General features: G+C 40.8%; 1 protein-coding gene across 7 annotated transcripts; it reads left to right on the top strand.

Annotated features, from left to right (window-relative positions):
- The first annotated feature begins 1,900 nt into the window (after positions 1 to 1,900).
- On the top strand, positions 1,901 to 22,303 carry LOC148074677 (von Willebrand factor A domain-containing protein 5A-like). 7 transcript variants are annotated; one of them, XM_087795223.1, is made up of 23 exons: positions 1,901 to 2,030; positions 3,556 to 3,630; positions 4,591 to 4,793; positions 4,854 to 5,076; positions 6,116 to 6,282; positions 6,819 to 6,933; positions 7,000 to 7,175; positions 7,800 to 7,888; positions 7,957 to 8,101; positions 8,285 to 8,364; positions 9,676 to 9,790; positions 11,487 to 11,636; positions 12,443 to 12,546; positions 12,612 to 12,823; positions 13,235 to 13,285; positions 13,895 to 13,957; positions 14,380 to 14,421; positions 16,297 to 16,380; positions 17,026 to 17,076; positions 18,330 to 18,362; positions 19,152 to 19,300; positions 21,572 to 21,695; positions 21,773 to 22,303. In XM_087795223.1, the coding sequence occupies exons 2-23, from the start codon at positions 3,588 to 3,590 to the stop codon at positions 21,850 to 21,852; spliced, it is 2,499 nt and encodes an 832-aa protein (XP_087651349.1). In that variant the 5' UTR covers positions 1,901 to 2,030; positions 3,556 to 3,587; the 3' UTR covers positions 21,853 to 22,303. The 7 variants fall into 7 exon arrangements, with proteins under 7 accessions (XP_087651349.1, XP_087651352.1, XP_087651350.1 ...); XM_087795226.1 differs by having other exon boundaries at positions 16,297 to 16,326; XM_087795224.1 differs by lacking the exon at positions 18,330 to 18,362.
- Positions 22,304 to 22,338: the final 35 nt, after the last annotated feature.

Raw genomic sequence — 22,338 nt, forward strand, 5'->3', positions numbered from 1 at the left:
ATGGTGTTGGAGCCAGGGAAACCCCAAGATGATGGGGTGAGGGGAACACGCCAGCACATGGAGATGTAGCTCCTCAGTGTGTCCATCAGGGAACGAGAGTCTAATAGGGTGTGTGGAGTGGGTCACCCGGTTCAGGAGGTGGCCGTCCAAGGCCTGAACTTGGAGGTGAACCGGGAGAGGCTGAAGTGGGATGTTGAAGGATCTGACCAGCTCCATGGAAATGAAGTTGCCATCGGCCCCAGAGTCAATGAAGGCCTGGACCGGGGAGACCCTCCCAGCAGCCTCCATGGAAATGGCGATGGTGGGGCGTGAGGGATTGGTGGACGTGCTGGTTTGGCTCACCCCGACCCTCTTCAGGGGCGAGCCTTGTCTTTTAGCGGGCACGTTGCTGCACGGTGTCCATCCCCGCCACAGTAGAGGCAGAGCCCCTCATCCTTTCGGCGCCTCTTCTCCTGGTCTGTGAGACGAGTGCGTCCGAGCTGCATAGGCTCCTCCTGCGCCGGCGGGGACTCCTGGCGGGGAACTGAGGGGTGGAATGGAAACCGCTGCTGCCGCTGGAGAGGAAGGGAAGACGACCGGCTGCGCGCCTCCTCTCAATCTTGTCTCAATCCTGGTGACCATGGCGATGACCTCGTCTAGCCCCTCCGGGAGCTCGAGGGGAATGAGCAAGGTCCGTAGGCGCGGGGAGAGACCCTTGAGGAAGACTCGGGTGAGGACGGTCCCCTCCCAGCGACACTCTGCAGCCAGAGTGCGGAACCGGATAGCGTAGTCACTCACGTGCTGGGACCCTTGGCGGAGACGGAGAAGAGCAGACGCCACTTCCTCTCCCGGGACGATGCGCTGGAAGGTCCGCTGGTACGCCGTGGTGAACAGCTCCGCAGAGTCGCAGAGGGGCGACCGGTTCCACCACTCTGCCGTGGCCCACTCTGCCGCCCGCCCGCTCAGCAGCGAGATGATTTACGCCACTCTGGAGCATTCGTTGGGAAAGGTTGTGGAGTTCAGCTCGAAGTGGAGACTGCACATGGTTAGGAAGCTCCGACAATCTCCAGAGTCACCGGAGAAACACTCAGGCCGTTGCAGGACGATCATGGAGGAGTGCGGGGTCGCAACGTCGACCCGGACAGGTTCTCCGGTGGAGGCTGAAGTCGGCGCGGTGATAATCATGCTAGTTTAGCTAGTTGATAACTGTGCTAACTTAGCTCGTTGATAACTGTGCTATCTTAGCTAGTTGATGACTGTGCTTTCTTAGCTAGTTGATGACTGTGCTATCTTAGCTAGTTGATAATCATGCTAGCTTAGCTAGTTGATGACTGCGCCAACTTAGCTAGTTGACAACTGTGCTAGTTTAGCTAGTTGATGACTGCGCTATCTTAGCTAGTTGATGACTGGGCTGTCTTAGCTAGTTGATAATCATGCTAGCTTAGCTAGTCGATGACTGTGACAACTTAGCTAATTGACAGGGTGCTAGCTAAGATAGTTGAAAATGATGCTAGTTGTGCGACCTGTAGTCATTCTCAAAAGAACTTCTTTCACTTGTTAAACTTTTATTATTTTCTTCCTCTTTTTCTAGAAATAGATAAATAAAAATTCATTAAATAACAAGCTCATCATTTTTTATTGTCGACTAGTTTTTTCAGTTTCATAACAATAACTCATGTCTTAACTACATGAAGGTATCATGTCTTAACTGTTGTTCTGCTCTTTGGAGAGGTTTAAACAATTAAAAATATTAAACGTTTGTAGAAATAAACAGGTGTGTCAGGCTTCGTACACACAAGCCTTACGTTCATGTCTCAGGTGTGTTTTGTTTGTTCAACTTTCCACCATCAATCTTTAGGACCAGCTTTGTTTTTACAGTAACTAATGCAGGTGGTAGTTTATCATAAATGGTTTGTTTAGTGAACAGGAAGGTTTTCTTTTCTTCCAGAATGTCTTTGTGGTGAACTAGTTCTCAGTGGGCGTGGCCGTGACTGTCCATATCTCCGTGATTTCCCGTCAAACCTTCCGCGTCTGCGTCTCCACCGCTGAAGGTAAAACATTCCTTTACTCTATTACTGTTAACTTATTCCCTTCAATGTAACTGCGCGATATAAACCTGTCATGTGCTTGTTTTTGTTTTTATTACGCGTCATCAATGTGCGTCATGGTGTCACTTCGAACCGTGTCTTTGAGTGAGATTTAAAATAAAGTAAATCTCCTAAAAAGTTCACGTATGGATCCTACATGAACGTGTCAAAATTATAAATGATAAAATAACAATTTCCGGGAACCAAACATGTGACGTCATCCTCCGCGAAATGAAAAACTAAAAATGAAACAAATTCTAATTCGTAAAATCGAGTATATATAACTATTAAGTTAACGACAAAATAAACACGACTATGGAAAATAATAAAAGTAATAATTATTAAATTATTTATTGTTTTAATTATAGCGCTTTAATATTTATTGTCTTTTAGTAATAGTAAGAAAACATCATTTGAGTCATTCAATTGAGAATATTTTATCATCTTAATACCATTTATAAGTCTTTGTTTTCAAATACAAGTCTTAAAAAGTAAGTTAGTTATATTTCCTTTCCAGAGGGATCAATAAAGTTTTATCTATATATCTACAGTGGCTTGCAAAAGTATTCATACCCTGTGAACTTTTCCACATTTTGTCACATTACACGCCACAAACATAAATATATCTTATTAGAAATAAATGTCAAAGACCAACACAAAGTGTAAGTATAAAGAAAATTTAACATAATTAAAAAAAAATCACAAATAAAAAACTGAAAAGTGCAGTGTGCAAAAGTATTCCGCCTCATTTTCCAACTAACTAACTCCAGAAGTTTCCTGATGATCAATTGATTGAATGTTGATCTAACGACTAAACAGAGTCGACTTCTGTAATCTAATCTCAGCACAAATACAGCTGTTGACAGAGAGAAGTTTAAAGCAGGGTTCGTCTATGAAAACATTTCCCAAGAACATCTGACGGAGCAACTGTTCAATCCACCCGAGTGGTGGAAACTACTGCACATCACCCTGAACACACTCGTCCGCTCGGCTTGAAGTGTAATTCGGCTGTTTGGATTGACGGAGAGGCCACTGGTGGGATGGATGGAGGGATGGAGGGATGGAGGGATGGAGGGATGGATGGATGGATGGAGGGATGGATGGATGGAGGGATGGATGGATGGAGGGATGAATGGATGGAGGGATGGAGGGGTTGAGGATGGATGGATGGAGGGAAAGATGGATGGAGGGATGGGTGGATGGATAGATGGAGAGATGGAGGGGTTGAGGGATGAATGGACAGATGGAGGGAAATTCAGGTTCTCAGAAAAAAATTGTGGCTTCTCAATTAATCGATCGATAAGATGAAACAACTATTGATTAATGAATTATTATTATTATATCCCTAATATATAATATATAAAATATATATATAAATATATATATATATATATATATATATATATATATATATATATATATACAATATGTAACAGGAGTCAGGTAACAGAATTATAATAAATCCCTTCCACTATTTAATATTTTACAGAACTCAACTCTGTTGCCAACTTATCTGTCACGATGGTGAACTGCTGTGGACTAGTGACTCGGAAGAATGAGCCAGGTAAGTGTTTAGATTAGTGTGTTGGAAAATACGACCATACATCACAAAACATGTCCAAACATCAGCTTTAAAAGCTGCTTGAGTCACTGTATCCTCTCGTCCTCAGTCATCTCTAGGATCTTGCGGTATTTCATTGTTCCAGGGCGTTCTTTTTTGTGATAAGATAAAAAATGTGAGTTCGGTACGTCCTCCGCCGTTAAAAGGAACAATTAAGTACCACAAGATCCTAGAGATGACTGAGGACCAGAGGATACAGTGAGTCCAGCAGCTTTTAAAGCTGATGTTTGGACATATTTTGGTTCGAAAACAAACAATACCAGAGTAAAGTACTGGACAATACTACACATATATACCTGTTACTACACTATCACAACACCAGAGTCAAGTACTGGACATTACTACACATTTATACTTGTTACTACAGTATCACAACACCAGAGTCAAGTACTGGACAATACTACACATATATCCTTGTTACTACACTATCACAACACCAGAGTCAAGTACTGGACAATACTACACATTTATACTTGTTACTACAGTATCACAACACCAGAGTCAAGTACTGGACAATACTACACATATATCCTTGTAACTACACTATCACAACACCAGAGTCAAGTACTGGACAATACTACACATATATCCTTGTAACTACACTATCACAACACCAGAGTCAAGTACTGGACAATACTACACATATATACTTGTTACTACACTATCACAACACCAGAGTCAAGTACTGGACAATACTACACATATATCCTTGTAACTACACTATCACAACACCAGAGTGTCATCTTCAGGACCTGGACGAGCCTGAAAAAATATTTCAATACTGTTTTTTGTTTTGTGTATATATAGGATATTCAATAGTACTAATTAAATGAAACAAGAGTAAAATGGAGTCAACAAATGCATCATTGAGGTCTGCCGTATTAGACGACTTTTTCTTGTCAGTTCCTCTGAAGAGCATCGCAGTAGAGCTGGAGGTCCAGGACCACGTGGCCACGGTGGTCTCCACGCTCCTCTACGAGAACAAGGAGGAGAATCCCATCGAGGCCGTCTTCGTCTTCCCTCTGCCTGGAGACGCTGCCGTGTGTCACTTCAGCGCCAAGATGGGAGAGACCGAGATCGTGGCTGAAGTGAAGGAGAAGCAGAAGGTGAGGAGGAGCTTCTGGTCCTGGACGTCGAGAAGGTCTCTCAAAGCTCCTCGTCCACAGGCCCGCGAGGAGTACGACGACGCCCTGAGCTCCGGGGATCAGGCCTTCCTGCTGGAGGAGAGCGAGCAGAGTCCCGACATCTTCTCGCTGAGCGTGGGAAGCCTGCCGCCGGGCGAGAGCGCCTCCATCAGGCTGGAGTACGTCACTGAGCTGTCGGTGCAGGCGGATGACGGGCTGAGGTTCTGTCTGCCGGCCGTGCTCAACCCTCGCTACACTCCTCGAGGTGAAGCCGAACGTACTCGTGTGTGTGCGGAAATATCATCAGAATAATAAAAGTTTGAATTTAACATTTTTAGAAAACTTTTAATTATTTTGTGAATAATTGAAGTCAATCATTTCTTTAATGAGAGGTTGAATTTGTTTTTTATTTTTCAAAATAAATACATATTTTGACACATAGTTTCATACTCTTAGTCCAGTAATTCAACAATACATTTTCAACATTTAATCTTTCCTCTTATTTTGTAGCCTCTTAAATTCAAGATAACATGTGTTGACGTCACAATATTGAATGGTTAGCATTTAGCTTAGCATGGTTAGCATGGCATTTAACTATACATTTTTTAAATAATTTCATTCAAAGAAATCCTCCATTGAAAGGTTGAATTAAATGTAATTAATTGATATTGACTATTTTTTTTAATAATAAATGGGTTTGATATTCTAATTCCAATCATTTTCAGAAATACATTTTCTACATTTAATACTTATTAATTTTATTTAATTCTTGGTATAACGGTGCTACCTGAATGTACCTTGGTACTCTTCTCTTCATCATACTAACCTTTTTATAATTCATTTTGAATTGTTGGAATTGTAATATCAAACTCTACGTGTAAAAAAATGCATCTATTTAAATTGAATTAAATGATTTATTAAAGACAATTTCAATGCTTGAAAAAAAAAAATATGTCAACATTTAAAGCATCTCTGGGTGGTTTTGTGTACCTTATTATTTTTGTACAGAAATAACTTAAAACTAGTTGAATGACTCGTATACCGTGACTTGGGGTGTTTTGTGTGATTTTTATTTTCACTGTAAAAGTGAAATGCAAACCTGGACATGGCAACTTTTGCAACCTTTGGCGCGTGCTCATGGGAAAATGTAGTCTCCTGTCGGGCTAAACACTACCACTTTAGTCCACTGGTGTCGCTCCACTTCAAATCTCATAGAGCTGCTTTCAAAACATTTACTCCAACCATTGATTCTGACGACACTAATATACTTCCGTACGTCTGATGTCTCTAATGTTTGTTTTCAGAGAGTGACGTCCAGACGGTGCCGGTGACGTCAGTACCCGCCTCACAGATTCCATACGGTCTGTCCTTCTCCGCCCGAGTGACGTCCCCCCGACCCGTCACCAAAGTGGACTGCAACTCTCCTCTGGACCCGCTGCAGTACCTGGACACGGAGAAGACCCGCGCCACGGTACGTGCGGCTTCGAAACCGCTGGTCGAGGACGGATCAAGTAGAAGAACTCACATTTCCCCGATCCTTAAAACTCTTCACTGGCTGCCAGTTTCTTTCAGGATCAACTTAAAAATGATGGTTCTTACTTTCAGATCTATTCATGATTAGGCTCCTCCTTACATAAGTGATCTGATCCAGACTTACACCCCAGCTCGGGCTCTGAGGTCTGTGGATCAGAATCTACTGATGGTTCCACGCACACGGTTCAGGACCAGAGGAGAGAAATCCTTCCAGACTGTTGCTCCTAAGCTTTGGAACGATCTTCTCTCTTTACTCTTGATGGATCTACTGACTCCTCTAAGAAACATCTTGAGACGTTTCTATTTGTTCAGGCTATTCCTTGATTTTATGGAACTCCTGTTGTGTTATCAGTTTTATCTTGATCTTTAAAGTATATATTTTATCTAATATTGTTTTGATTGTTTAAGCGCTTTGTGACCCTGGTCTGGAAAAGCGCTCTACAAATACAAATTACTTACTTACTTACTGCGCAGGTCAAGCTGGCGGACGGACACAAGTTCGAGAAGGACATCGAACTGTTGATCTACTACGAGGACGCGCACCAGCCGACCGCCGTGGTGGAGGCTGGGAAATCTTCTGCCAGACCAGGTATGACGGGACCTGAGTCGTCCTCCTTCTCCGTGGCTCTCAGCGTCCCCCCTCCTCGTCTCTCAGGCTCCATGATGGCGGACCCGGTGGTGATGGTCAGCCTTTACCCAGAGTTCCCTGCGGCCGTCATGTCGTCGAAGGTCTCGTGTGGAGAGTTTGTTTTTCTTCTGGATCGATCTGGAAGTATGGCTTGTCCCATGAGCAACACCGGGAAGGCAGAGACGCGCATCAAAAGCGCTCAGGTAATTTTTCCTGCAACCTCTGACATTATCTCCCCTGGGAGGGTCACCAGGCACAACTATTAACATCACGTTTGTCTCCTGCTTGTGCTGCGCTGAGCTGAATTCATGAGATTATCTCTTAAATGACTCTATTGTATTCATCAGTTTGTGTCTGTTTTCATTGAAATATTGACACGAGCAAATGATCTTAAGCCCCGCCCACTTTGTTTTTCTGGTGATGATATCTTGTTGGCCGTAACCACACCCACTCTGCTGTGATTGGTCAAAACGTGGAGGTTTGTCACCGTGTCTCATCGATTCCGGAAGTCTCCGCCTCCGAGGGGCTTGTTGTGTAAACAAAGCGGGGCGTGATTCCAGCTGGCTGGAGGAGGAGTGAAGCCATTATTACGTCATAATGGACTCTCGTAACCTCTCGTTCGCCCAGATTTCAGAGCAACTTTACAAAGTAATAAAGTGTAAAACATGGTCATGATGAGGAACTTACTGTGTCTTGAAGAACATTCAGTACATGTCAGGAGAGTTGATCACTAGTTGATCTTTAACATAGAGAGTAATAATAATTCACAGTTCTGTGTGTCGATAATAATGGATAATGGATACCCTGACCTTTTGACCTTTTGACAGGACACTCTGGTACTTCTGCTGAAGAGTTTGCCGATGGGCTGCTACTTCAACATCTACAGCTTCGGCTCCACATTCGAGCACATCTTCCCGTGAGTGACTCAAAAGGACGAGGTCTGACCTCGAGTGGTGAGTGACGTGTGCGCTGGTTCGACCACAGCAAGAGTGTGGAGTACAGCCAGAAGAGCATGGACGAGGCTCTGAAGAAGGTGAAGGACATGGAGGTCGACCTCGGAGGGACGGAGATCCTGGAGCCTCTCAGACACATCTACCAGCAGAGCTGCGTCCCCGGTCATCCCAGACAGGTGATCATTTAGTTCTGTCTCCTTGAGAGTATGTGACACAAGCCGCTCGACCTGCCTGCACACATTCCTTCCTCGTGAGTCATCGGTTCATGATCGGCGTCGTTTCTTTCATTCTCGTCTTCTTGTCACACCCTCTCCGGTCACGATCGCAACTAATCTCGTTTCAAACTTCCCTTCCCTCAGCTGTTCGTCTTCACGGACGGCGAAGTCTCAAACACCAAAGCCGTCATCGACCTGGTGAGGAGCAACGTCAGCTCGCACAGGTGACACGACCACACCAACCTAGTCTTGGCTCACCTGGAAGATCACCCGGGTTTACCAAGGGCTGGGTTTCTACACTACTTTAAACCTTTGCTATGACGAACGACACACGCGGGGGGGGGGGGACGTGTAATACTTAACATACTTATACTTTTTAAATAAAATAAATGATAATTTACGTTTTGAAAAAAAATATTTTTTCTTCATCTTTGGTGGGAAACACAGACAATCGTGGTCCATTAATGCAACTGCATAGATGTGTTTTTTTAACGCAACAAAGTAGGTAAGTAAGTAAGTAATTTGTATTTATAGAGCGCTTTTCCAGACCAGGGTCACAAAGCGCTTAAACAATCAAAACAATATTCAATATAGTATATACTTTAAAGATCAAGATAAAACTGATAACACAACAGGAGTTCCAGAGAATCAAGGAAAAGTCTGAACAAATAAAAACTTCTTAAGATGTTTATTAAAGGAGTCAGTAGATCCATCAAGAGCAAAGAGAGAGGAAGATCGTTCCAAAGCAGTGCATTGTGGGTAATGTACAGCTCTGAAGGGCTCGGCGATGTTCACTTGAATCTTCTTCGTACGATGTGATTATAGTTTTTAAGATATAGGCCTGGTTGGAGGAAGGATTGCTACATAGTTAATCATATACATTAAATGAAAACATTGTATTTAAAGTTAAAAATGTAAAGCCTAAAACTCATAAACTTTTTATTTAAATTTGTTATTGTTGCAGATTAAAGAATAACAATCTATATAAAGTAAATAATTGCTGCAGTCCTTAGTGTCCACCAGCAGTGGGGCTAAAGAGCAATATTTAGGTCCATATATATGAACGATAAATGACTTATGTATAAATAAATGTATAAATACATAACAAAATGTATAAATAAATGTTTGGAAAAATATCAATGTGTCAAAATGTCAAAATAACTAAATTACTTCTGATTTAGTTTTCGTTAAAAAATGGAGCTATTTTACATATAAATACACATTTATACATTTCGTTACGTATTTATAGATTTATCTATACATTTATAGATTTATTTATACATAAGTAATTTATCGACCTTCATACATATAAAGTTGTACATCAATAATCGAGCAAGAGACCAGATCGATCAAAATCCACCTCAGAGTGCGACTGGTTTTCACCCTGAAAAGTTATGGTCAAGACCAATATAAAAATATACAGTTTCAAAAACCTGAAGTAAGAAAGAGGAAAGTCAACTATTTAAGGGTGAGATTAATGCGATTAATCATGACAAATGAATGAATTTGACCACTAATGTAACAATTATCTTCAGGTGTTTCTCTTTCGGGATCGGAGAAGGAGCCAGCAGCGCTCTCATCAACGGGCTGGCCAAGGAAGGTGGAGGCCACGCCCAGTTCGTCACGGGAGCCGAGAGGATGCAGCCCAAGGTGCGAGACGTCCACTCACTGGATCGCAACACAAGCCACAAATGCATCATGTTTCATTTGGAATGGAAAACAAAAGGATTATTACAGACACGGATGACTAAAAAGTTTAAAACAATTATTCAATGGAAAAAATATATTTTTAAAATTTGAATCACAATTTCATATCAGACAAATCATACACTTGAAATCAGAACAGGGTCCAAATATTTGATTGCCACTGTAGTCATTATTTTGAAGGAACAGATTGTTGGACTGAGCCTGTCTCCAGCCTGTGGTCCTCCTTTAACTCTGTGACTCTGGCTGATATATATTGGCACTAAGACCTAACTCCAAATTTTCTGGGACGTTTGTGTTATGTTGTCTTGGCCTTTTTAAACATGTTTGTATATTTAACTGTGTATTGTTTTTGATCGTTCAAGTGCTATGTGACCCTGTGCTGTGTCTCAAATCGCATACTAGCGTACTAAAATTTAGTATTTTTAGTGCGTTAGTGCGTCTCAATTCTTAGTATGCGAAATTTAGTGCGCCATGCACACTAAATTGGCGTACTAACACGCCCACAAAACTGAGCATGGTTCAATGGATACTAAACACACCAAACAGCCGCCATCTTAGTGACGTTTTAAACGGAAGTTACGTCATATATAAATGCATATATATTCATAAACTTACAGGTGCATTTTCAGCAGCAGTAGGAGGATAAACACGTCTTCGCTGCTGATACCAGCTTAAATATCTCGCGATTATTTAGATTCTCATATTTTTTCTTTATTTCTTTTTCCAAAGTTGCAATACGTGCTGCCAGCAGGTGTCGGCGATAGTGTTCAAACAGGTGGTTGAAACGTCGGTAAATTTAAGTAGAAGAAGAAGCTCATGTGATCTCCGGTTAGTGTGTAGCAGCAGAGTTTGATTTGAGACATATGCTGTGTCTCAAATCGCATACTAATCTTAGTATGCTAGAAGTTAGTATGCATCAGTTTAGTATGCATACTAACTAGTACGCAAATTCTCCGCAGATAGTATGTCTCAAATCAAACCCTGAAGCTACACACTAACGGGAAATCACATGACAGCTTCTTCTTCTACTTCTATTTAACGATGTTTCAAGCAGCTGTTTGAACACTATCGCCGACACCTGCTGGCAGCACGTATTGCAACTTTGGAAAAAGAAATAAAGAAAAAATAAGAGAATCTAAATAATCGCGAGATATTTAAGCTGGTATCAGCAGCGAAGACGTGTTTATCCTCCTACTGCTGCTGAAAATACACATTTAAGTATATGCATATATATGCATTTATATATGACGTAACTTCCGTTTAAAACGTCACTAAAATGGCAGCTGTTTAGTGTGTTTAGTGTCCATCGAACCATGCTAGTTTTGTGGGCGTGTTAGTATGCCAATTTAGTATGCATGGCGCACTAAATTTCGCATACTAAGAATTGAGACACACTAACGTACTAAAAATACTAACTTTTAGTACGCTAGTATGCGATTTGAGACACAGCAATACTATCCGTGGAGGATTTGCGTACTAGTTAGTAGGTACACTAAACTGATGCATAATAACTTCTAGCATACTAAGAGTAGTATGCGATTTAAGACACAGCCATGGTCTAGAAAGGTGCTCCACAAATAACTATTACTAACTTACATACTTAAAACAAAACGTTGATCGTGTTTGTTTCACTCGTCAGGTGGTGCAGTCGCTGAGGTTCTCCCTGCAGCCTGCCGTGCTCGACATCTCCGTCACGTGGGACTCGCCGTCCGTCAAAACTCTGTCTCCTCCCATCACGACGCTGTTCCAGGGTCAGAGGTCAATTATCTACGCTCAACTGTCGGGGCAGGTGAGTCCAGGAGACGGATCACATGTTCACACTTCAACACAACTTGTATTTCGACGTGTATTTTTCTTATGATGAAAGTGTGAAGGAAAACAAAGGAGCTGGAACTTTCCTTTCCTTCTTTATTCAACTTGTACTTCCAGCCTGTCTTTCATGCTCTTCTTCTTCACCACCTCACTCACATCAGTCACACTTCTGTGCACTCGCGCCATCTAGTGGCGCCTGGAACATTACAGTGTAGTGCAGAACAACAATAGTCATGTCATTATTTAGAGGAATGTAGTTTTACTTCATTATTGTTCGTGATATTATCAATGTTTTTTACATCAATAAAAAGTTTTAAAGGAAATTCAATGTATGAATCAAAAATCAAAGGCCTCAATTATTATTCAGTTATTGGGATTTGTTTTACATTTATTTCTAATTTTTTACAGATCGACACTAATGGCATCGTTACACGATCACAAAACGTAGCAAACAAAACAGTGTTTGATCGTCGTCTGTCAAACCAACAGTTCTTTATATTGTTAAAAAAAATTGTAACAAACCAGGTTAATGAGGTACAATGTATTTTAGGCAAGTTTCTATATTTCAGATCATGTTTTACAAACTTAAATGATCCCTAACCTGTGTAATCATTTGGTCTTTGTCTTCAGTTGATTTTTTTTTTAATGGCATTACAAATTAAGTTTTCCATAAGATGTAGGAACCTTGAATGATAATGAAGACAAACATTGTTTCTTCTTTTTAAAGAAAAACTTGAACATAGCAGATATTTTTATAGATTGTAACTCGTACTCCAACCACAGCCTTCAAAGGCAGCAGAGGGAGGAGTGACGGTGAAGTACAAACTCGCGGGTCAACCCACTCAGAACCAACTCCGCTTCAGTCTTCGACCCACAGACGACACGGGGTGAGTCCGGACCTCGGCTCTCGTCCACAGCCACGACTGATGTCGTCCCTTCATCCCGCCCACAGACTGACCGTCCACAGACTGGCTGCTCGGACCCTCATCCGATCCCTGGAGTCGCGGGAAAACAGGAAGACGGACGAGGTGAAATCCGAGGTGGTGGATCTCAGCGTCCAATCAGGAGTGAGCAGCTCCTTCACCTCTTTCATCGCTGTCAACAAAAGCAGCAATGAAGCCGTCAAGGGTCCTCTGTTGAAGAGGAATATCCCGACCGCTTACTGTAAGTTTTACAACTCACTTGAGTATCACTAGAGCGATAAACTGGTAATTATATGAGTTAGTCACTGAAATACATGGTGTTGTCAAAGTATCAGAGATGATGTGAAAGCGAAATAACCCAAAAAACAGAGAGAGGGAAGAGAAGATAATATGTTTATGTCAATCATCCTTATTTATGTTATTAAATTGGACATATTTGAATTATGGCCTTAACATGGGTTAGGGTTTGATTACATCAAAATAACATTTTGTACTGCACAGCAGACTGGTTAAATGGTGACAGAAAGAGTCAAAAATAAATCCTATAGATTTTGTGTTTCACTCAATTTCACTGCTTTATTCAACATACTTTCTGCTTTTAACTGTGACACTTTCTTTCGAGCTCTGATAACTTCTCTTGTGTCTTTCAAAGTGATGGGACGTCCAAAAATGATGATGTGTGCCATGAGCTGTCCGGCGCCTCGTAAGTGACCCTTTATAACTTGAATGATACACAGGTCCAACCTGGGCTCGTGGGTCAAGAGTATAACCAGACCCTGAGACAACACAAGGGATACCACAAACACATTTGTTTTCAGGCCTTCAGGTCACCTTGACCCAGAGGCAACACAAGGGATAAGACAACTACTTTTGTTTTCAGGCCATCGGGTCCCCTTGACCCCGAGGCAATACAAGGGATAAGACAACTACATTTGTTTTCGGGCCATCGGGTCAGCTTGACCCCGAGACAACACGAGGGATTCAACGACTACATTTGTTTTCGGGCCATCGGGTCACCTTGACCCAGAGGCAACACAAGGGATAAGACAACTACATTTGTTTTCGGGCCATCGGGTCAGCTTGACCCCGAGACAACACGAGGGATTCAACAACTACATTTGTTTTCGGGCCATCGGGTCACCTTGACCCAGAGGCAACACAAGGGATAAGACAACTACATTTGTTTTCGGGCCATCGGGTCAGCTTGACCCTGAGATAACACGAGGGATAGAACAAATACAATATCCATATCCAAATGTGTTATTTTCATCTCAATCCCTCTGAACTCTCTGTTTCTTCTCTTCCTGTTAAGCTATGATGATGCGTAGTCTAGTAAGAGGAGGAGGAGGTGGAGGAGGAGGAGGATACATGCATGGTGAGTAAACCTTTACAATTAACCATCTTTTAGAAATAACTTGTTGTCTCCATCAAATATCCACCTGGTGGCAGAGGTCTGTACTGCAGCCTCACTCCATCTCAAGGCAGCTCTGGGTCTGAGAAAGACTTGTGACTTATTTCATGCACAAACTATATTAGTTGTTTTTAATTAGAGGAGTTTAGCTTTATTACATTATTGCTCGTGATATTATTAACGTTTTTTACATCAATAAAAAGTTTTAAAAGGAATTCAATGTATGAATGAGTACATGATAGTGGTCCTGATGTTGTCTGGGATGTAGAAGAATTCCAGAGCATGGGCTATGAGCTGGTTTGGCACTGACCCATAGGCATTGGCTAAGTCTAGCCACTGTGACACTTTCTTTTGAGCTCTCATAACTTCTCTTGTGTCTCCCATAGCCTTGGGAAGTCCAAATGTTGCCATGAGCTGTCCGCCGCCTTGTAAGTGACCATTTATAACTAGAATGATACTCAGGTTCAGCCTGGGTTTGTGGGTCAAGTGTATAAATCATTCTACTATAATGTTATTGAAAGATTTGTGTAAAAACACTAAAATCAAATAAGTCTCCTGAGATCAGTGAGAGGGAGCTGGAAAAGGTTATAAAATGGGTCAGAGAGAGGTTCTAGAAATGTTAGTGTTGTTTTGTGAGAAGACTCACTCCTTCCACATCCAAACAATGCATTGAACTCCAGAAAAGTGTAATAATACAAGTATCCAAGGGCTCCAAGTACACATTTTAAACCTTTTTTTTTTAACCTTGACCCAGAGACAACACAAGGGATACAACAACTACATTTGTTTTCTTTTACGAGAAAGACTTAAACATTGTCTTCTCTGTTCCACAAGTAATCTGAGACAATGTGAGTAACAACAAACTCCCCCACATCCCTCAACCAAAAAAAACAAACATTATTTACTACATTAATGCAAGTTTCTTCACAAAAAAAGCAGCAACATGTCTCAGTTTAGCGCAGACGTGTATTTCTCGCATTTCAAAACGTCTTTCCGTCCAGAGACCGATGATACTACGCTTGTCATCGCTTCATTCAATCGCAATATTCTTGTAAAATACAACATATTTTTGTCTGCTTTTGCTACGCCATTCTGTCAGAGTGATAGTTCAACCAAAATTCAAATTTCTCTCATTTTCTACCCTCATGTCAACTAATGTTGGATTATTTTCAGAGTGATGTGTTTTTTTTTTAGATATAGACAAAAATGTTTGTTCATTTTAATGTAGCGACTGGAGCGACTAGTAAGAAAATGAACCAATGGGCTGCTTTCTTCGTCATGAGTCCCACCCATCGGGTCCTACAGATGTCAAAAGAAACTGCTGATTTGGCGTTTCGGTATCTGGAGTAGAACGAAATTGGCAACTCTTAGAAATCCCAAATAAATCCTTGTCTAGTAAGTGACGAGAGCTGTGTCTCAAATCGCATACTTGCATACTTAAAGTTAGTATTTTTAGTGCATAAGTGCGTCTCAATTCTTAGTATGTAAATGTAGTGCTCCATACACACTAGATTGTCACTAAAATGCCCAAAAACTGAGTATGGATCGATGGACACTTTCTATACTAAACGACTCCATCTTAGTGACGTTGATGTTGTAAACGGAAGTTACGTCATATATATATATATATATATGTATATATATATATATAAATATACTTACAGGTATATTTTCAGCAGCAGTAGGAGGACGACACGTCTTCGCTGCTGATACCGTCGTAAATATTTGGCCAATATTTCTTGAAACCAAACATGCTGCCAGCAGGTGGCGATAGTGTTCCTACATCTGGTTGAAATCATCCTTAAATAGTAGTAGAAGAAGAAGCTGTCGCGTCATTTCCTGTTAGTGTGTAGCAGCAGAGTTTATTTGAGACATACTACCTGTGGAGAACTAGTTACTAGTTAGTACGTACACTATCCTGATGCATACTAACCAGTGCACTAAGAGAAGGATGTGATTTGAGACGCAGCACTGAGGTGTTCGTGCTGCTCATGAAGTGATGATCGTGAAGTGAACGATCCCATCGACATCGGTGCTTCGACATGATGACGATTAAAAGAAGTTGTAAATCAAGTTATTCAGTTATGTATCGGTGCCGTCATAAAGGTGCTTTCAGGGACCGCGTGGTGTCAATAACATCGTAAATTTCAATAAAAATGTGATTTAATCACAATTCAAACACTATCTGGACCTAAGAAAAAAGTGAGTCTAGGGTTTGAACCAAACATAGTCTCTCTGTTACGATGTCTCTGTTCAAATAAGATGAAATATTTACACAACGACAACAACTCTTGTTCTGGCAGCATCTCCTGTCTCCGCCCCAAAGAAGAAAGGTAAAGGTCTTTTTAGTCAACTCAAGATGGCCGGAAAAAAAAAGTCTAAAGCAGGTATGGCTTTAATACGTAATGCCTTTAATACTGCTGTTAGGAAAACTCCTCAAGTATTTTTTTTACAATTATTTAGACGTCATTTTAAATGTTAAACAAGAATGTACTTTTTTTTTAATCGATCATTTTTCCTACTTTTGTCGAAGAACTACATTTCAACGATCATTGATTGATCAGAATGAACAGCAACCACTGCAGGCGACACAGATCCTTCTGGTTTAGACGTGAAAACAAACGGTTGCAATAGTCCAGACGAGAAGCCATCCATCCATCCTAGTTAATTTAATAATAATAATTAAATATAAGTATATAATGATCCCGTCTAGTTTCTCTGGTCAGTTGAGGACACAAACACATGGAAGTAACAAGTTAAATGTCAAAGCTTCGTAGCACTAGCTACGTTTACTAATGTTTACAAATGGTTCTATGATGGCCTTGTATTCCTGAAGCATGACATGGTTTATACCAGAGGTTCCTAACCTTTCAAGCACAGCAGACTGGTTTACTGGTGACAGAAAGAGTTAAAAAATAAATCCTATAGAGTTTGTGTTTCACTCAATTTCACTGCTTTATTCAACATACTTTCTGCTTTTAACTGTGACACTTTCTTTCGAGCTCTCATAACTTCTCTTGTGTCTTCCAAAGCTATGGGAGGTCCAATAATGACGCAGTGTGCCATGAGCTGTCCGGCGCCTGGTAAGTAACCCTTTATAACTTGAATGATACGCAGGTCCAGCCCGGGCTTGTGGGTCAAGAGTATAACCAGACCCAGAGACAACACCAGGGACACTTTTATTTGTGCTTTTCCTTGATTCTCTGAGACTCTTGTGTTGGTCTCGGTGTTATCTTGATCTTTTAAGTATATATTTTAACTGGTATTTTTCTGATAGTTTAAGCGCTTTGTGACCCTGGTCTGGAAAAGCTCTACTAATATAACTTACTTACTTATAACACGAACACTTTAACAGAGACGATCAGTGGCTTGTCAGTCTCGTAGAACATTGGTGGACACACTGGACATGTTTGTTCGTTGTTAAGAGATTCCCAGGCTTGTGGGTAAAAGGTTAAACAGACTTCCTACCACGATGATTCCATAATTTGATACAATAAAGTTGCTGAGAGGGAGCTAGTTTACAAAAAGTATTTTTTAGCTAAAACCTCAGTGTACAGCAGTGGAATAAATAGAGTAGAAACGTTAATAATACTCAGTCTATGAGATCAATAAGTTGCAAAAGCTGATTTCTGTCGCGCTTTTACTTTGGTGTTTCTATTTACGAGACTTTATTGACAGGGTAGACATGTTTGTGAAGGTCCAGTTTTGATGGATCAGACTTCTCGTATTTAAGAGAATCAACCAATGGGCTGCGTTCTCCGTCATAAGTCCCGCCCATTCCGTTGTGGAGCCTGATGCATTCGTTGGATCAGCTGTCAATCAAAACTGTTGATTTGATTTGTTTTTTTTATTTTTTTCATTTTGTTTTTTAATTGATGCGTTAAACTTGTGTGTTCTGACTCCATCAACATTGAGTTTAGATTAAAAAAAAAAAAAACATCAGCCTGTCATCAATTCTATAAACTAACGCTGCACCTCCAACAAAAGTGTGTTTGAATCAAAACAGGATTTTGTGTTAAATAAATGTTAATTCAGTGCAAGTCGTCAGAGCGTCGTCGGGTAACGACAGGAAATGTAGATGTGTACTTGTGTTTGGTTATGAAGGTACATCAACAGTCATTGTACATGTATATTTATATATGAATGTACTTGATAATAAAGAGAAATAATTGTTAGTATTGCGTAACCTACTGTACGCACAATAACATGAACGTATTTTAATTAAAATGACCTTTTTCTAGGAAGCACGACCTTGTGACTAGTGGTTCATGAATATTTACTCTTTGAAACTATATGATAATGAATCGTATCTTTCTTCTTCTTGTGTTTCTGTAAGATGCCTGCGATGATGACTTCATGGAGGAAGAGGGTGAGTCTTTATTTTAAAACTTAGATTTGTTTTTTTTCTCCGGTTTCCTCCCACAGTCCAAAAACATACAGAGGTTGATTGAGAACTTGGGGAAATTGTCCGTAGATATGTGTGTGTGTGTGAATGGTTGTCTGTCTTTGTGTCAGACGGAAGCCTGTCCAGGGTGTCCCAAAAATTGGAATAGACTCCAGCCGCCCCCCAACCCAGGACCCCATAAGATTGTTGTAAAATATGATGTAAAAACTTTAAAAAAAACAAACAAAGCCAGTAAGAATAGTAGATAAATAAATCAACATAAAATGAACCTTGCTGTGGAAAAACATATTTATAAACCTTTTGTGTAAAAGAAACTGATGGAAAAACATATTTCTCTAAATATAATGATATATTTTCTACATTTATTTTAAGTTTCACAAAAGTTACAAAAAAAATCTGAGACAAAAAACTTAAAGTTAAAAATATGTTGCACATCTCGAATGACATGGATGTGATTTGTAGAAAAAAAAATTCTATATTTAATTTTGTTTTAAGTGTTTTAACTTTTTGCTCCAAAGAATAAACTGCGTTTAAAGACACTTTGATTTTCTTTATAGTTTCCCCACAGACATGTCATTACACCGCGGTCCCTCAGGGGGGCGCACACACTACACAACTGACCTAAACTACTGAAATGTGTATTCAAATGAAAACTGACCATGATCTCGTATCAGACTCTCAAGGACACACTCATCCATCAGTTTGTGTAGATGTCGTGTTAACTTTCAACGACACATCAATAAACGTCCTCAGAACCAAGCTCCAGTCCAGCGGCTCCCACGGACCCCCTGATGCAGCTGGTGACCCTCCAGAAGGCGTCGGGCTGCTGGGAGCTGGACCCGGCTCTGGCGTCCGTCTTCTCAAAGTCCTTCTCCGAGGTGGAAAAACCAAAACCTGAAAAGGTGAGTTTTTACCATCCTGGTGATTGTTAGGTGTCAGAAGAGAATGAATGGACTTGAATACATCGAATACATCGATTCTTCTTCTACTCTTTTTGAGAGAAAAATAGTTGAAGGAATGTCGAGATTTTTGAATATTGTTTTGGGCAGAAGCTTCCGGACCGTCACTGACACTTGCAACGGGTTTGAACGAGGAGAGACGTCAGGCTGAGAGACTCAAACTTGAAGTTTTAGTCGCTTCGAGGCGTCGACAAAAGACGTTACAGACGAGCAGATTTTGGATGTTTTTTTAAGTGTCTTTTTGGTCGAAGATGAAGACGAAGACCACTGAGCTCCAGTCGCTACATTAAAATGAACAAACATTTTTGTCTATAACTCTTGAAAGAACAGATTACTCTGAAAAAATGATGAGTATTTTAAATTGTTCGTGAACGTAGTTTTATGTCGTTTATTAGATTCAGGTAGATTTTCTCTTCACTTCCAGAAATCTTCTCATTTTTATCACTTTATTACCAAAACTTTACAAAATGGAATGTTTTATTTTGAAATGCCTTGCTGTCATGGATCTCTTGAGCATTATTTAAAACTGGCTGGACCCCAGTAATGAGAAGCATATGCCTGTAGTGGCAAAAGCTGGAGACGCTTACGTTTTCAAGACAATGTAGTTACTCTACTCTGACAGTGGAGGGAGCCAGACACAAACGTCTTTATAGTGTGGCTTTGAGAAAAATGTCGTTTGTGTAGCACTAGTGTGTGCCGTGAGAGATCGTCGGGTGTATCGTGGGAAACAAAAAAATATTTCCTGAATTTAATTTGAACCAAAAAACCGAACAAAAGGCAGATCATTGCACTGATTGAAAATGAATGAAAAAAAATGAAACAACTTTTTTTTTATTTGTTCTTTTTTTCAACATTATTGTGCAAAAATTAAATCATTTGATTGAATTAACTTGGGAAGAGTTTTTAACTTGACCTGTTTTCGGCACGTGCAATAATTAAAAAAATATTATCGTATAAATCTAGCATTTCTTAAAAGTGCACTTCGACCAATCGGTGTCACGTTGTGTAAAGTTGTCAGTTTGTACTTCTAGGGTGTCGTAGCTCAGATGGTAGAATGGTTGCTTGCGCTCTGAGAGGTTGTGGGTTCAATCCCAGCTCTGGACAAGCTTGTGGCATGTGACCCCCCAGCAAGACACTTTACCCTGATTGCTCCTGATGCCATGCGTTGCAGCCTACTCCCATCAGTATGTGACTGTCAAAGCGCCTTGTGACCCTGGATATTATTATTCTATGTCTCGTTGTCACAGCTTGATAGACTCGGTTGCTATGGCGACGCTTCTTGACTTAGCTCAGTTCTTATGTTTTCTTATAAGATCGTGAACTTCCAAACAAACCTGTCCGTCTTCACCGTAAGCTAACGAGCTAAGTTGTTAGCGTCATTTATAAAGTGTTATGTGTCTGTCTTCACCGTATGCTAACGAGCTACGTTGTTAGCATCATTTATAAAGTTTTAATAAATGACGCTTCACCCTATGCTAACGAGCTAAGTTGTTAGCGTCATTTATAAAGTGTTATGTGTCTGTCTTCACCGTATGCTAACGAGCTATGTTGTTAGCATCATTTATAAAGTGTTATGTGTGCGTCTTCACCGTATGCTAACAAGCTAAGTTGTTAGCTTCATTTATAAAGTGTTATGTGTGCGTCTTCACCGTATGCTAACAAGCTAAGTTGTTAGCTTCATTTATAAAGTGTTATGTGTGCGTCTTCACCGTATGCTAACAAGCTAAGTTGTTAGCATCATTTATAAAGTGTTATGTGTGCGTCTTCACCGTATGCTAACAAGCTAAGTTGTTAGCTTCATTTATAAAGTGTTATGTGTGCGTGTACAAGGAGGTGGATTTACTATTGATTTGGTGATATCACGACGCGCCGGCGGTTCCTCTCTGATGTCGCTCAGTTTGGCGGGAAACCGATGCAAGTCCCGCGAGACTGAGCGTTATAAGTGATATTTTTCTACCATCATGTCGACACCGAAGCGCAGAAATAAACGAAAGGGAAAGATCTCATCGTTTTCCTTCTTAAAAGTCCCCGAACCTACACTACCGTACTCATGGCTACATTTTTAGGTGAATGAAAAAATATCGCATTAATATCGAATATCGCACATGTTTCCAATATGGTGCTGCACTTATTCTTAACTAGCAAACCAAACAGGAAAAAGACGGTGTTTCTAGCGGTTGATGTTCTGCTCGGGTGACCTCTGGTTCTGCTCAGGTGACCCCTGAGGTGTGGGCCACCGTCCTGGCTCTGGTCTGGCTCCACGGATGCAGGTCGGACGCCACGGACGAGTGGGAGCTGCTGTCCATGAAGGCGGCGTCCTGGCTGCAGGCGCAGAACGGTGAGCGACCTGTCAATCAATCATCCACAGACGGGTTCTCTTTCTTCCTCTGACCGTCGTTCTTCTTCCTCGTCCAGAACCGAGCCTGGACCAGTGCGTGGCGGCGGCGAACAAACTGTTGGGCTGCGGCGTGAAGAAGGACGTCCTGGGAATATAAACGTTCGTCGTTCACCTGCGACTGCTTCACTTTCTGACAATTTTTGAGGATTAAAATGGTTAAAAAGTTAAGTTACTAAAGTTAAAACAAATACAATGTTCGAGGATTAAAATGGTTAAAAAGTTAAGTTACTAAAGTTAAAACAAATACAATGTTCGAGGATTAAAATGGTTAAAAAGTTACGTTTCTAAAGTTAAAACAAATTCAATGTTCGAGGATTAAAAGGGTTAAAAAGTTACATTTCTAAAGTTAAAACAAATGCAAAGTTGCAAATTAAAACAAAGCTTTTATTTCACTGGCGGATTTCACGTCACTTCCGGTTTGCTCTTCGTAAATTCCACCGCTAGATGGCGATGTTAAACAGGGACGTGGCAGCAGAAAAAAAAAGAAACGCTTTTGATTCAAAGTAAAACTTCATTCGCTTGAATAAACTGCAAAGTGTGTTTCTCGAGCTCATTCTTGTGTTTTTTTTCTCAACATCAATAA

Source organism: Callionymus lyra, chromosome 7, assembly GCF_982586985.1.
Source record: "Callionymus lyra chromosome 7, fCalLyr1.hap1.1, whole genome shotgun sequence".
Classification (NCBI taxonomy): Eukaryota; Metazoa; Chordata; class Actinopteri; order Syngnathiformes; family Callionymidae; genus Callionymus; species Callionymus lyra.

What these genes read in the sequence shown, in the direction of transcription:
- LOC148074677 (XM_087795223.1), top strand. Translation starts at nt 3,588, where the DNA reads ATGGTGAACTGCTGTGGACTAGTGACTCGGAAGAATGAGCCAG. An exon ending in GACTCGGAAGAATGAGCCAG is followed by an intron (nt 3,631 to 4,590) that starts GTAAGTGTTTAG and finishes TTTTCTTGTCAG; the next exon opens with TTCCTCTGAAGAGCATCGCA. An exon ending in CTGGCTGCAGGCGCAGAACG is followed by an intron (nt 21,696 to 21,772) that starts GTGAGCGACCTG and finishes TTCCTCGTCCAG; the next exon opens with AACCGAGCCTGGACCAGTGC.